General features: G+C 43.7%; 1 protein-coding gene across 1 annotated transcript in view; it reads left to right on the forward strand.

The window, feature by feature from the left end:
- Window positions 1-829: 829 nt before the first annotated feature.
- USP24 (ubiquitin specific peptidase 24) overlaps window positions 830-14,832 on the forward strand; it is a 118,870-nt gene continuing 104,867 nt past the window's right edge. Inside the window, exon 1 of the mRNA XM_030574173.1 lies at window positions 830-1,264. Coding sequence (XP_030430033.1) covers window positions 941-1,264 — 324 coding nt within the window. The 5' untranslated portion in view covers window positions 830-940. The remainder of the gene's footprint in view (window positions 1,265-14,832) is intronic.

A 14,832-nucleotide genomic window follows, 5' to 3' on the forward strand; every position in this document is an offset into this window, starting at 1 on the left:
CTATGGCATACAGTTGAGCATTTTTAATTATAGTCTGTAGAAGATACACAGTACTCAGCTCATTATAGTATTATAATCAATGCCTCTTTCTTAGTTGTAGTCTCTCTGATTTTAGGGTCAGCTTTTCAAATTTCCTCCTAAATTGCACCCACAGGGTTTGCCTCTACATCTGCAGAATCCACCACTTTTCTGCCCGCGCTCCTTGACCCTGCCTGACCATTTGCACATGTACCTCACGTTTTACCGCTGTCACGTCCTCATTTATGCCAGCAGTTCTGCCAGCCTGTGCTAGCACAAGGTGTATGGGCGCAAATAAGCAAAGCGGGCAGAGGCCGGTTTGGGAGGCTCTTTCCCAGTCCTCACTGCCCACAGGACAAAGTGGCATTAGTCTGAAAACCCTCGTCCACTCCTCTCTCTACGCCCCCAGCAGCCGCCTCCTTCTCTCCTTGCTTTGCAGCCTCCTCCATCAGATCCCTGGCAGCCCCCTCCTTCTCTTCCACTCCTGGGAGCCTCCATTCCGCTCCCTCAGCCTCCCCAGGTACCCTCTTGCCCTAGACCCTTCTCCCGCTCAGGCTCCACAGGAGGCTGCATCCTCCCCCTCAGAGCCCCTCCCTTCCAGCCCGGAGCCTCTCTGTCCCCTCTCCTTGCCCCCGCAGCAGCCTTCTCAGGTTCCCATAGCAACCTCCTCCTCCCTCACACCCCGCCCCTGCCCGCCTCGCCCCCATTCATGCCCAAGAAGCCACGCCCCTCCCTTGTCACGTGACCAGGGCCCCCGGCGTGTCCCCCCACCCGGGCTTCCCGGCCGCTTCCGGGTGGGTGCGGGGCTCCGCGGCGGCGGTCCTGAGGCGGAGGGGGAAGGCGGTCGTCAACATGGCGGCGCGCAGAGCGGGCAGCGCTTGAGCCCGGCTCCCGGCCCCTATCCCCCGCCCCCGGCCCGGCCATGGAGAGCGAGGAGGAGCAGCACATGACCACGCTGCTCTGCATGGGCTTCTCGGACGCGGCCGCCATCCGCAGGGCCCTGCGCCTGGCCAAGAACGACATCAACGAGGCCGTGGCGCTGCTCACCAACGAGCGGCCCGGCCTGCACTACGGCGGCTACGAGCCCATGGACAGCGGGCAGGGCCAGCCGGGGCAGGGCGGACACGGCTCGCCGGCGGGCGGCCAGGGCTCCCGCGGAGGGGACGGAGACGGCGGCGGGGGGAGCGGCGGAGGCGGCGGCGGGTTCGATCCACCCCCCGCTTACCATGAGGTGGTGGAGACCGAGGTGAGGCGCGGGGGGCTGCCTGGGACGGGGCCCCTCACTCCCGGGCGCTGAGAGCTGTCAGCCGGCGCCGGGCTGCACCTAACGGACCGGCCGCTGTCTCCTCATCCCCGGGTTAACGGGCCGATCCCCTGCGGCGGCCCGGCCCGGGAGAGTGGGATAGCGACAGCCCCACCTCTCTGCTCAGCTCCCACCGCTCGCCTGGCAACATGCTCGGCCACCTCCCACCCAGCCCCAGTGCAAAAATTACCTGGCAGGGGCCGCAGCGTCTTGGTTGTAAGGGTGCCGGTCTCTGACTCCACCCGACCTGGATGACTGGGCTACTGGGCCAAAGGCATCGGGGGGCTAGTAGGTTTCCACTGCTGCCTTGGGGCGGCTCCAAAACTCAGTGGGTGCACGGGTGAGTGCTGCTCTCGCTGCTCCCTGATGTGCTGGCAGAGCACAAACTGACGGTGGTTTTAGCTTCTCCCACAATATGGATCCTGTTGTAGATTGATCCCAAAATGGAGCAGCTCTACCCTGGGCATGTGGTAGCCAGTTTCAGCCATCATCGGCTCAATTAATTCAAGGTATCGCTGCCTCCCCCCTACCCCGCCCCACTGCCCACTAAAAGCATATCATGGCATTTTTCTCCTCTTTGGTGACTGTGGAGAAAATATGCTGTATTTTCTAGAAAGTGAAGTGCTTTCCGTTTGCTCTTAGCATTTTAGGAACATAGTATTATCTGGCTTTCCCAGGATTTTTTTTCCTTTGCCTCATTGCATCAGCCAGGTGGCTCTACACTGTTACGTTCTATTTATTATTATTATTATTATTATTAGGTTAAAAGAAAGAAAAAAATACGGTGTGATTACCTTGATTTACTTTGCCCAAATCAAAATAGAGTTGGGTTTGTTACTGGATGCTAGGTTAATACAGATAAAAGTAATGGAAATAAGAATAAATGATCACTTAAAAGATGGTGAACTGAAATAACAATGCCTTAAAATATTGATTCCCCCCCCCCCAGCTTTATAATTTAAACTTATCTGTATTTCAGAATAGCTTTTTGATAAAGGTACTGAAGAATATTGCCCCTTCACAACTTTGCCTCTTCCTACTGGTCTGCTTTGTCTCTTTTCTCTCATCTCTCCTCTGCTCTGTCAGTTATGCCAGCCTTATCCTCAGCCCTTATGCCAACTTCTCATGCAAACCTCTTCATGCCTCCTATGCTGTCTCTCATGTGTGGATGTCTTCTCTGACCTTATGTGTAAAGCCATTACCCTTTCTTCCCTCAAATCTGAATTCAAAACTCACCTTTCCCATGATGGCTTTAAGAAATGAGACAATTAATGTCTAGGTTGTTGAATATAGGGGAATGGCTGGTGCTTATCTGTATTTTTAAATGTTGCTATTATGTGTGGATAACATCTGTATGTGTATGTATACATACACACAAGCTGTTCCCCAACTTTCACTGCATCACTTTACTTAGGCAAGCCTTAGGCATGTGAATAGTCCTGTTGAACTCAATGGGTTAAAATCTTCAGCAGATATGCTATGATGTACACCAGTGGAGGATTTGCCTGATGGATTATCTTACACGCATAATGTTACTCATGTGGAGATGTCTGCAAGATCAGAACCATATATTGTTTGAATCAACAAAGTTACAATGGATAAAACAAAACCTGGTTTTTAGTGTCTGTCTTGGAGAAGCTGGTGGGGGGCTGGTATCATGATCTCAGTATGTGTAATCTGTTGTCAGTAAGCAGTTTATGACCAAGAGGAAGGGATATTTAGCATCTTTAATTTCAAATAAACATGTATAGTTAAACGTGAGATAAGATTTTTTTTAATATGATATTTAAAGGGACACTGACCATTTAAACATTACATTTGTCTTTGGGCTTGTCTACATCACAAAGTTGCAGCGCTGGTGAGGGGGTTACAGCGCTGCAACTTAGGAGGTGTACACATCTGCAGGGCATCACCAGCGCTGCAACTCCCTGTTTGCAGCGCTGGCCGTACTCCCATTTTGTCTCGGGTGTAGAGGATCCAGCGCTGGTAATCAAGTGTAGACACTTACCAGCGCTTTTCTTGACCTCCATGGAATAAGCAGGTATCCCAGCATACCTGAGGATACCTCTCTGGTAATCAAGCAGGTCTCCTTCCCCGCGGTTTGCTCCGGTGTTCTCCGAATCCCCCCCCAAGCGGGTCTCCTTCCCCACAGTTTGCAGGGGGGTTCGGGGAACACGAGAGCAAACCGCGGGGAAGGAGACCTGCTTGCACGGGGGTTCGGGGAACGCGAGAGCAAACCGCGGGGAAGGAGATCTGCTTGCAGGGGGGTTCAACCGGGGAAGGAGACCTGCTTCCCCGCGGTTTGCTCTCGCGTTCCCCGAACCCTCCTTGAAGCCGCCCAACAGCGCTGCAGTGTGGCCATATCTAACACCACTTGCAGCGCTGGTTGCTGTAAGTGTGACCACTCTGCAGCGCTGGCCCTATACAGCTGTACTAATACAGCTGTAACAACCAGCGCTGCAAAATTGTAGATGTAGACATACCCTTTTTTTGACCTATTCTTGTTACAAATGATATTTAAATTTACGATACTACCTCTGAAAGAATAGAGGGTGGAAATTCCTTTGTATATGTGATGCTTTGTGTATAGTGAACTTCACTGTTTCCCTTTCATAGTAAAATATTTCCCTTTTAGTGGTAGTGTTACAGAAACTAGGGAAACAAAAACAAAATGCAGAAAATATGACACGTTGCAGAGGGTTAGGAGCATTTGAGAGTACAGTTTCAGCAATAAGATTCACACAGATACAAGGGTTCTTCCACAGTAACAGATCTGATTACAAGATTGAGAGCCTATTTTTTTGTAATGTGAAAGTCTTACAGGAATAGTTTAAAGAACAAAGTTAGATGTTTTTCTATTGCACTGTTGCAGTTCTTCACTTATTCCAGTTTTTCCTCTTTAAGGTGTGAGCTGTGATCTGCTATTCTATTTTGTCTTTGTTTTTTAAAATTTTAACCTGGAGCATTCCTATATATATACTTATATGATGAGACTACTATAATAGACACCTTCTGAAGCAGCGTTTCAAGATATACAATTGGTTAAAGAGACGCAGGCCACTGAGAAATGTTTGTTTGCAACATAAGATGCTCTTTCTTTTACTAATGCTAGTTTACATTATTAAAAAAGAATACATTTTAAAATCCAGTTTACATTTTAATTTAATTGAATTGTTTCTTTCTCATCATGGACAATGAAAATTAATCCCATGTTCTTAATGTTGCAGTGTTTAGGGGACTTGCTTAATTTTAGCTGCCCCCTTTGTGCTTCAGATGAGTTGTTTCTGGGATAATTTTAATGAGGTTTTAAATAAGGTTTTCTCTTGAGAATCCATTAAACTTTCCAGGGAAAAATATTTCCATGGTATTTGGATATTCCTAGAAACACCTATCTGTTATGTTTGTTGTGATTACTAGAGTTGCATGTTAAGCACTTGTATTCAGTTTTTGATAAATAAGCAAGGTGATGGAATTTAGTATAGTCATATAATTCACTTGCTGATTATGATGCATGCCATGATGACGGGTTCTATTATTGCCAAATGCCCTACCCTGAGCTACCAAAAAAGTCTGTTCAACCATCATCAACTCCATCCATCTTAGAGATATATCAGGGGGAGCCTGTTTGCTTGCTGCTTTATTTGCCTGTGTGGGCATGGAGTCCATTAAATTTAAGGCTTTAAAAAAACCCAAATAAATTTGACATCTTGGAGACCTTTCTGAGCTCTTAATTCCTGTTATGCTGTCCTGTTTTTTTGAGACCGCATGGGACTGAGACTTTTGAGCCTGAGGCTTGCAAGAAGAGAGAGTGGTGGCTCTGGGGTTGTGGGATCTCTTCTTTTTAGAACTTATGGTAACAACTTAAGACCCCTTTAGAAAGAAATGTTAGATCCTTTTTTATTTCAGAATGTTTTAGTATGGCATGTTTCATATTTTTCAAACATCAAGGTTTATTCTCTTGTTACAAATTATAAACTTTGATTCAATGATTAAAATGCCTAAGCTGCTTGTAAATAGATGCTATGTACATTTAATAATAAAGTCAGCTATAAATGTACACTATAATTGCATAAATAATATACTTGTTAATTTGTATTTACATTGCACATCTTAAGGATATGCAGTCTAAGGCTAGACAAAGCCAAAGGATGAGAATCTAAAAGGTGAAGTGTTCAGATAAAATCCCATGAAAACACAGGAAAGGAAGAATTTAATCAGGAAGGTAATATCTTGATCAGGAATACTGTGCAGTACATTAATACAAATGATGTAATTAATAACATCTCTTGGTTTAAGCTTTGTGGTGAATGGGTGAGTTTCAGTGAGCAAGGTCCAAGAGTCTATCTACCTGTGCCCACCTTCAGTGAATGGATTAAACATTTGTTATGTGGGGAGAAGAGCTAAGGAACTTTATCATCTTTTGATGATTGTAGTGAGGATTGTGGCTGTTATATAGTTACCATCCTCCTCTAAATGGATCAAAATAAATATTCTCCTATGAAGGTGGAAACTGATCTTAAAGAGAGAATTTGGTAGCGAGGAAAATTTAGAGGGCTGGGAGCTCATTATATAACTTAAACCCTGCAGTATGACAGAGTAGTAACTTGCTGTGTGCTTCACTCATACTAATGCACTTGCTGATCTGCAACGTTATGTGTTAGTTTCATTTCCTAACTTTACAATTAAAAAGAATCTGGAGTTCATGTTAGTTTTTCAGGTTTTTTAGATAGGAATTTCCTTGGTGCTCACTCCCTAGTATCTGAATAGTTCACATACCTGAAGTGTCACTGCATTTTTCAGCTACCAGTCTAATTAACAGTGATGGCAGGGAAACTGAAACTGTGATCCAGTGTCTGATTCTTAACTGTAGTCCTGAACCAGTGTCATGGCACACCAAGAGCCAGTAGTTCAAAGTTTAATAGGTTTCATCGGGATAAAGGTATGTACCTTCTATTTTTGTGAATCCGGTTGTTAGTTTTGACCTGAATCACAGGTCTGCTGCTCCCCCTTTCTCTCCATCTTCTCCACTAACTGACACTTGTCTCAAGTGCTGAGCAGGGCAGAGCTGAGGCCCTTGCTCAGTACTGACTTCAGGGGTACTTCAAAATGGGATCCTCCAGCTTGGGGAGTACTGAGCAGGCCTTGCAATTCTTGAGCTTGGCCAACCCTTTAGATGAGAGTGCCAACATAATGTTCTGGAATGTATGAGATACGAAAAGACAGCAAGTTTTCTGTTCAGTATTTACTTCTGGCATATAATGCTGTTGAAAAGTCAATGAACACAAATTACAGTAATAGTATTCAGCATACACTAGCATATTTCTGCTGTTTCCGTTGAACTTCATGTTAGCATTTTAAGACTTGCCAGAAAGTATACATCGTATAGTAAATATGATATTGCCCCTCTCTCTGTTAAATCTATTTCTAGATTATCACTTCACAAAAGCCACAAAGTGCAGGAGTGTTATGCTTTTTTTATCTAGATGGTATGTTTCAATACAGTTCATGAACTTGTGGATGGAATTTATTTTTTACTATAAGATGTTTTTTCTCTAGACAGAACTGTGGTGGTATGGTGAAGTACATTGTATCAGTGTGTTTGCCTTACAAAAGTTACCATTTTTTATAATACAAAATAGTAGAGCTTCAGGCATGGTACGAGTTGCAGAACGGGTTTGTATTCTACCTTTTCAGTTGGAGTTCTGTTGCTTCTGTATAATTCCTACTGCAGGTTGTCATAGTATCTTTCCCCAATCTGAAACTTAGAGTCCAAAAGTTGGGGTACCAGCATGAATTCCTCTAAGCTTAATTACCTGCTTAGATCTGATAAGCTGCCACCAATAAGGAATTCCAGTGCCTGATACACTCTGGTCCCCCCAAAACCTTCCCTGGGGACCCCCAAGACCCAGACCCCCTGGATCTTAACACAAGGAAAGTAAACCCCTTTCCTCACCATTGCCATTCCCAGACTTCCCCTCCCTTCTCTTCCCCTCCAGGTGTTCCCTCCCTGGGCTCCTGGAGAGAGAGACAGATTCACGCTCCGTGAATCTAAACCAAAGAGATTCCACCCTTCTCCCCTCCCTTCCCCTTCCCTTGAGCCTCAACAAGGGGAAAAATCAGACAGGTCTTAAAAGCAAAACTTTTAATAAAAAGAAAGGAAAAAAAAGTAAAAGTTCTCTCTGCAATTTAGATGGTAAAAGTTACAGGGTCTGTCAGCTTATAGACACTAGAAAGAAGCCTCCCCCCAGCAAAAATACAATTTAAAATACTTACAGTAAACTACACATTTGCAAATACAGAAAACAATCAAAAGACTATAACTGCCTTTCTTACTAAATACTCACTATTCTGAATATATAAGAGACTGTAGCAAGGAGATTGGCAAGAAACCTGGTTGCACATCTAGTCCCTTCCAGGACCCAGAGAGAACAAAACCAAACCCCAAAACACAAAGGCTTCCCTCCACCGAGATTTGAAAGTATCTTGTCTCCTGATTGGTCCCCTGGTCAGTGTTTGGTTCCCCGTTTGTTAACCCTTTACAGGTAAGAGACATTAACCCTTAACTATCTGTTTATGACACAGGTCTAAATAGATTTATAAATGATTGAATGCTTTACGTAGTGGTGACTGTGAAGGAAAGTGTGACCGTTATGTAGTTGCTAATGTACGCAGAAACTTGGATGTTAGAATCTATTATGTTGAGTGAGGGAGAGTGTTGGCCAGAACAGAGGTTCTTTCACCTTTTTGCCTTTTGAAGATGACATGACACTGGATAGGTATTGAATGCAGGAAGATAGCATGAAGGATACCAGATTAGCTGCCCCTCTTCTTCCCCCCAAGTGATGCAGTGTCAGCCTGGGAGGGGATCCATAATCATGGTGTGAAAACTAAATGCCACATCCACTAGCCCATTGGTTCTCAACCAGGGGTACGCATATCCCTGGGGGTACACAGAGGTCTTCCAAGGGTTACTCAACTCCTTTAGATCAGTGTTTCTGAACCTAGGGGTTGCAGTCCTTAGGGAGGTCATGGGATGGGTTAGGGGGTTGCAAATGTAGGGCCAGCATTACGGGGTAGCAAGCAGGGCAGTTGCCTAGGGCCCCAGGAAGCCAAGTTACATGCCTCAGCCATGCTGCATGTAGGTCGAGCTTTAAACAAGGCTCACAAGTGAAAAACAGGCCAAAGTTTCACACTGAAATGTAATTACAATATTTATATTTAAATTGATTTATTTTTTAATTATATGGTAAAAATGAGAGAGCAGTTTTTCAGTATTAGTGTGCTATGACACCTTTGTATATTTGTCCCATTTTGTAAGCAACTAGTATTTAAGAGGTGAAACTTGGGGTACGCAAGACAAATCAGACTCTGAAAGGTGTACAGTAGTCTGGAAAGGTTGAGAACAACAGCATTAGCCCAGAAGTAAAGCTGCTACCACTGAGCCATCCTGACGCACTGAATATTTTGTATCCCTGGACATATTTTGTATGTCATGGTTGAGAAAAAGGGAAAAATTATAAATTCCTCTTTGTATGTGGACTGAAACTTGAACTATACAGCAGACTAGTTTATTTACTTAGAGTGAACTAACCTTTAACTAAATTTCATTGCAAATAGTTGAGGCATATCGATTACAGTCAATCTTGTTGGCATCTTCATGCCCATCTCATCAAGAAAAATAAAAATTGAATGTCAAAATTCAAAGAAATGCAAAAAAAAAAAAAAGTTTGATTATTTTTGCAACTCTTCTGAAACATAATTAAGTAGCACAGTAGGGTTTCAGTTGCCCCAAAAGGTCCTCCCTGTATAAGGCAAAACACCTTGGACCTGCTAAGTTGGACCTGCTTATACAAGTCTTGATTAGGCCCTCTTAGCATAACATAAATTGAATGCATATCAGATTTACTCCAACCAGCAGACAAATTGATTTGGAAAAAAAATAGAATTCTGTACATCACATTCTTTAAACAACATGTTGGATTTTAAATTAAGCTGTTTTCACAAAAAGTATGAAGCGTTTACTCGTTTCATATGTCTCTTATTGGCCATAATAGAAGCTGTTATACTTGCTTGAAACAGGGTTGTGAATGAATGATGATGAATGTCAATTTTTTAGCAAGTATCAGAGGAATAGCCGTGTTAGTCTGGATCTGTAAAAAGTGACAAAGAATCCTGTGGCACCTTGTAGACTAACAGATGTATTGGAGCATAAGCTTTCATGGGTGAATACTCACTTCGTCAGATGCATGTAGTGGAAATTTCCAGAGGCAGGTATAAATATGCTGGCAAGAATCAGTCTGAGATAACGAGTTAGTTCAATCAGGGAGGATGAGGCCCTCTTCTAGCAGTTGAGGGGTGAACACCAAGGGAGGAGAAACTGCTTTTGTAGTTGGCAAGCCATTCACAGTCTTTGTTTAATCCTGAGCTGATGGGGTCAAATTTGCAGATGAACTGAAGCTCAGCAGTTTCTCTTTGAAGTCTGGTCCTGAAGTTTTTTTGCTGCAGGATGGCTACCTTTAAATCTGCTATTGTGTGTCCAGGGAGATTGAAGTGTTCTCCTACAGGTTTTTGTATATTGCCATTCCTAATATCTGACTTGTCCATTTATCCTTTTACGTAGGGATTGGCCAGTTTTGCCGATGTACATAGCAGAGGGGCATTGCTGACACAAGATGACATATATTACATCAGTGGACGTGCAGGTGAATGAACCAGTGATGTTGTGGCTGATCTGGTTAGGTCCTGTGGTGGTGTCGCTGGTGTAGATATGTGGGCAGAGTTGGCATCGAGGTTTGTTTCATGGATTGGTTCCAGAGTTAGTTACTATGGTATGGTATGGTATGTGGTTGCTGGTGAGAATATGCTTAAGGTTGTCTGTGGGTGAGGACTGGCCTGTCTCCCAAGGCCTGTGAAAGCGAGGGATCGTTGTCCAGGATGGGTTGTAGATCACTGATGATGTGTTGGAGAGGTTTTAGCTGAGGACTGTAGGTGATGGCCAGTGGAGTTCTGTTGGTTTCTTTCTTGGGTTTCTCTTGGGGCAGGAGGCTTCTGGGTACGCGTCTGACTCTGTTGATTTGCTTCCTTATTTCCTCATACGGGTACTGTAGTTTTGAAAATGCTTGGTGAAAATCTTGTAAGTGTTGGTCTCTATCTGAGGGGTTGGACCAAATGTGGTTGTACCTCAGCGCTTGGCTGTAGACAATGGATCATGTAGTGTGTCTGGGATGGAAGCTGGAGGCATGAAGGTAGGCATAGTGGTTGGTGGGTTTTCAGTATAGGGTGGTGGTAATGTGACCATCACTTACTTGTACTGTGGTGTCTAGGAAGTGGACCTCCCGTGTAGATTGGTCCAGACTGAGGTTGATGTTGGGGTGGAAACTGTTGAAATCATGGTGGAATTCTTCCAGAGTCTCCTTCCCATGGGTCCAGATGATGAAGATATTGTCAGGGTAGCGTAGGTAGAGAAGGGGCATGAGTGGACAAGAGCTGAGGAAGCATTGTTCTAGGTCAGCCATAAAAATGTTGGCATATTGTGGGGCCATGCGGGTACCCATAGCGGTGCCACTGGTCTGGAGGTATATATTGTCACCAAATTTGAGATAATTGTGCTTGAGGATAAAGTCACAGAGCTCAGCAACCAGTTGTGCTGTGGCATCATCAGGCATACTGTTCCTAACAAACATCCCACACACAGATGGAATACAAGTTGTGTAGAGAGCCTCTACATCCATGGTGGCTAGGATGGAGTTTTCTGGAAGATCACCAATGCATTGTAGTTTTCTCAGGAAATCAGTGGTGTCACGGAGATAGGTGGGGGTGCTGGTGGCATAGGGTCTGAGTAGAGAGTCCACATATCCGGACAGTCCATCAATGAGAGCGCCAATCCCAGAGATGATGCGTCCAGGATTTCCAGGTTTGTGGGTCTTGGGTAGTAGATAGAATAATCCCGGTTGGGGCTCTAAGGGTATGTTGATTTATTTATTTGTTGATTTTATATTTTTTAGCAGTAAATCTACATACTTTCTCTTCAGAGAGTGGTATCAGAAAGCGAGCAAAATGTGTAAGTGAAAAGTTACTGTATAAGTACTGTAAAGTTGTCCTGGTTAACGTTGTTTCATTGTTACGTTGCTGATCAATTAGAGAACATGCTCGTTTAAAGTTATGCAATGCTGCCTTATAATGTTGTTTGGCAGCCGCCTACTTTGTTCACTGCTTGCAGGAAGAGCAGCCCATTGGAGCTAGCTGGTGGGGGCTTGGAACTGGAGTGAGCCGTCAGCCCCTCTATCAGCTCCCCTCTCCCGTAAGTTCCCTGTACAGCAGCTGCCCAGCAGGCTGTCAATTGTTGGCAGTTCAGCTGTCACGCTGCCTTGTGCTGCCCTCTGCCTTGGAGCTGCTCCCTGGAGCCTCCTGCTTGCACTGTGGCGGGGGGAATGTGGGGCTAATGTCAGGGTGTCCTCTCCCCTGCTCCTGCACCCTGCTTACCCCATCTCCATAGAGTGTGGTGGAGGGACACGACAGGGTTCAGGACGGAGGGAGCTTCCTGGCAGCAGCTTCTGTCTCCACTTGCTGATCTACTTAAAAAGGCAGTGTACTTAGTGGGGTCAGCATACTTAAAGGGGCAATGCATATCTTTCACATATGTGTGTCTGTCTGCCATGCTGTCTCTCCTCCTTCCGTTCGTGCTGCCTTGTAGAGTGTGAGGCTACGTTAACAACATTGGTTTAACCCTTGACGGCTTTGCTGGTTGCTAGTTCATCATTTAGCAGTAAGACATTCCCAGGGAAATATCCCACCCTCTGACTTCACCACCTCAACCAAGCTTCACAATCATCATTGCTGCATACCAGTATCAAATTGTTATACTCTGTGTGGGGGTGGGGGTGTATGTATACACCTCTACCTCGATATAAAGCTGTCCTCAGGAGCCAAAAAATCTTATCGCGTTATAGGTGAAACCGCGTTATATTGAACTTGCTTTGATCCACCTGAGTGCGCAGTTCCTCCCCCCGCAGCGCTGCTTTACTTCGTTATATCTGAATTCATATTATATCGGGCCGCGTAATATATATATATTTGTTTAACTAAACAAATGTGTTAAATTTAACCCTATGATCTTGCTGTGCATTTCAGACGGACCTGTTTATTGCACATATTGATTTTGAGCTATACAACATGAAGATCTTTGTATGGTATTCCGGAAGTTTTTACAATGTGTTTTACATAAGAATTGGCCTTGTAAAATAATTAAGCAATCAAATAAAGCATTGTGGTAGATGCTATCATTACAATCCTGTTTAGCTGCCATGTGGCTATCAAGTGGCATTAGAATTTTAACACACTTGCATTTCTAAAGACTACTGAGTAAGCTAGAGGACGTCTTTCTTGGCTTTGCCTATTTAAATTTTTCAGCGTTTCTTTTTTTAAGTAACTTGACATATCTTTCACTATTTATGAATCTTGATGGGCCAAGAGTAGAGACAGATACCAAGAAACTACTTGAAGAAGGGAGTACTGGATGAGAATTAGACTCATAGTTGCTAATACTAAATTCTAGCTTTGTATTTCAGAGGGCTTGCAAATTGCTTGGCATGTAATCTGTAGTGTAATGAAGTAGTTACCGCATAAAAATTAATGCTTTTAAATTACTAGATTGACTCAGGACACATGTTATAGAGGTGATGTTTGTAGTCAGTGCAGATGAGAGCTTGACTTGCTTTGTATATAGGCAGCTTCTCAGCTGGGCAGGAAGTCTCTGATATAACATTCTCTAGCTGCATTTTCTGGTCATCTTCCCAGCCTAAAGCACTATTCTGTGGCAGCTGTTTAATAAGGAAGTGAAATACTGAAGGAAAATGGGGATAAAAACAAATTGCCAGTGTTAGACGTTAATTCCAGCAGATCATTAGGAATGCTTTTGGATTAACAAACAGTAGCTCTTTGTAAGAAGAGGGCTGGGAGGGCAAGGGAAGTGCTTATTTCTTTGTAACCCTTATTTTCAGAAGCACTTGGGTATGTTAAATTTGCAATAGGAATAGTTTTCAATATGTAAGTTTCTGCCACACTCTGAGCCAAATTCAGAGGAGTCAGGGGTAGTCTGAATTTACCTTGTTTCTTTAGCTCCTCCCATTGTCTTATTTACACAAATGCAGACTCCTTCTACTTGCACATGCTTCACTAATGTGAAGTTTACCCCTCCTTATTCATTGTCTCTGTATGTGGCTTTTGGAGTTTAAGGGAGCCTAGCATGGTGGTGTTTGCCGGCTGTGGGGGTAGGAGGAAGGAGTGTTGTGGGTGGGAAAAAGAACAGCTAACAGAAGGGTGTAAGAAGATGAGTTAAAGAAAGCCACCTCCTGCTTAAATTTACATTTATCAAAGCTCCCTGCTGTGTACGCTTTGTCATTAGACTCCTTTTACACTCCTACATTAGTAAGTGGGTGTAAGTAAGACTAATATCTGAATTAAGCTGCATATATGGCGGCTTAGAACTGGCGTGATATATTCTTGTTCTCTTCATAGCAAGCAGAATTAGGCACTTGTTGATTTTCGTAAGCAGGATGGCCTAGTAGCTAGTGCTACACACTGAGATTTAAGAGAAATGTCAGTTTTGTTTTCTTTACTGATTTATTGTGATCACCCTAATTTAATACTTAGTTTAGAATCTTAAAAATCTTTCCCTACTGACTTATTTTGTCATTGGCCAAACATTTTTATATCTCTAGTGATCTTGCAGCACTGTGATGTCGATACCTAGTGTCCTGGCAGAAGCAAATAGTACTAATGATTTTGTTTTTTTCATTCTGGAAATCTGTCATTCATTAAGGCACAATATTTAATTCCTACTAAAGATTGTTAGTTGGAGTTCTGACAAGCAGTATGTTTGTGTGTGATCACTCTAAAATGTTCATAATTATTTACTCCTCAGCATCATTACAATGACTAGACTATAGAATTGCAGCTATGAATGTGGAATGTACCTGTACACAAATCTGTTTAAAATATTTCTTGTTATAGTGTTTAAAACATTTTCACCTTCAGGTTTGTTTTTACATGTACATGGCATGTACAAAGCCACAGAAGAAGCTTACAGTATCAATGGCATTCCTTGTAATGGCTTTATTTTCTCCTTTCCCAGACTAATGCTAGCTACCTAACTTTAAAAATGAGGCCAAAAAATGTTTGTAATAGGTTCTATTGCACCTCCTGATCTGTCATGGTTTCCAGACCGTGTGATGGTTACACTAAAGCAGTGGTTCTCAACCTGTTTACCATTGTGGGCCGCATAAGCAGCTCTCTGTGTTGTTTGGGCCATATCCACACGCTATATATACTACCTGTATGGCCTTGAGGATGTCACAGGGGCTGCAGCTGCATGCTGATTGGCCACAGGATGAGAACCACTGTACTAAAGGGATCAATATTGCCCTTCCTTAAGCCATATGTCCCCCAGGAAATCACATGTGTGCAAACCAGATGCTTAGGATCCCATTGTCTGTTTTCAGCTATAACCCTAC

This window comes from Gopherus evgoodei, chromosome 8 (assembly GCF_007399415.2).
Source record: "Gopherus evgoodei ecotype Sinaloan lineage chromosome 8, rGopEvg1_v1.p, whole genome shotgun sequence".
In the NCBI taxonomy this organism is placed as follows: domain Eukaryota; kingdom Metazoa; phylum Chordata; order Testudines; family Testudinidae; genus Gopherus; species Gopherus evgoodei.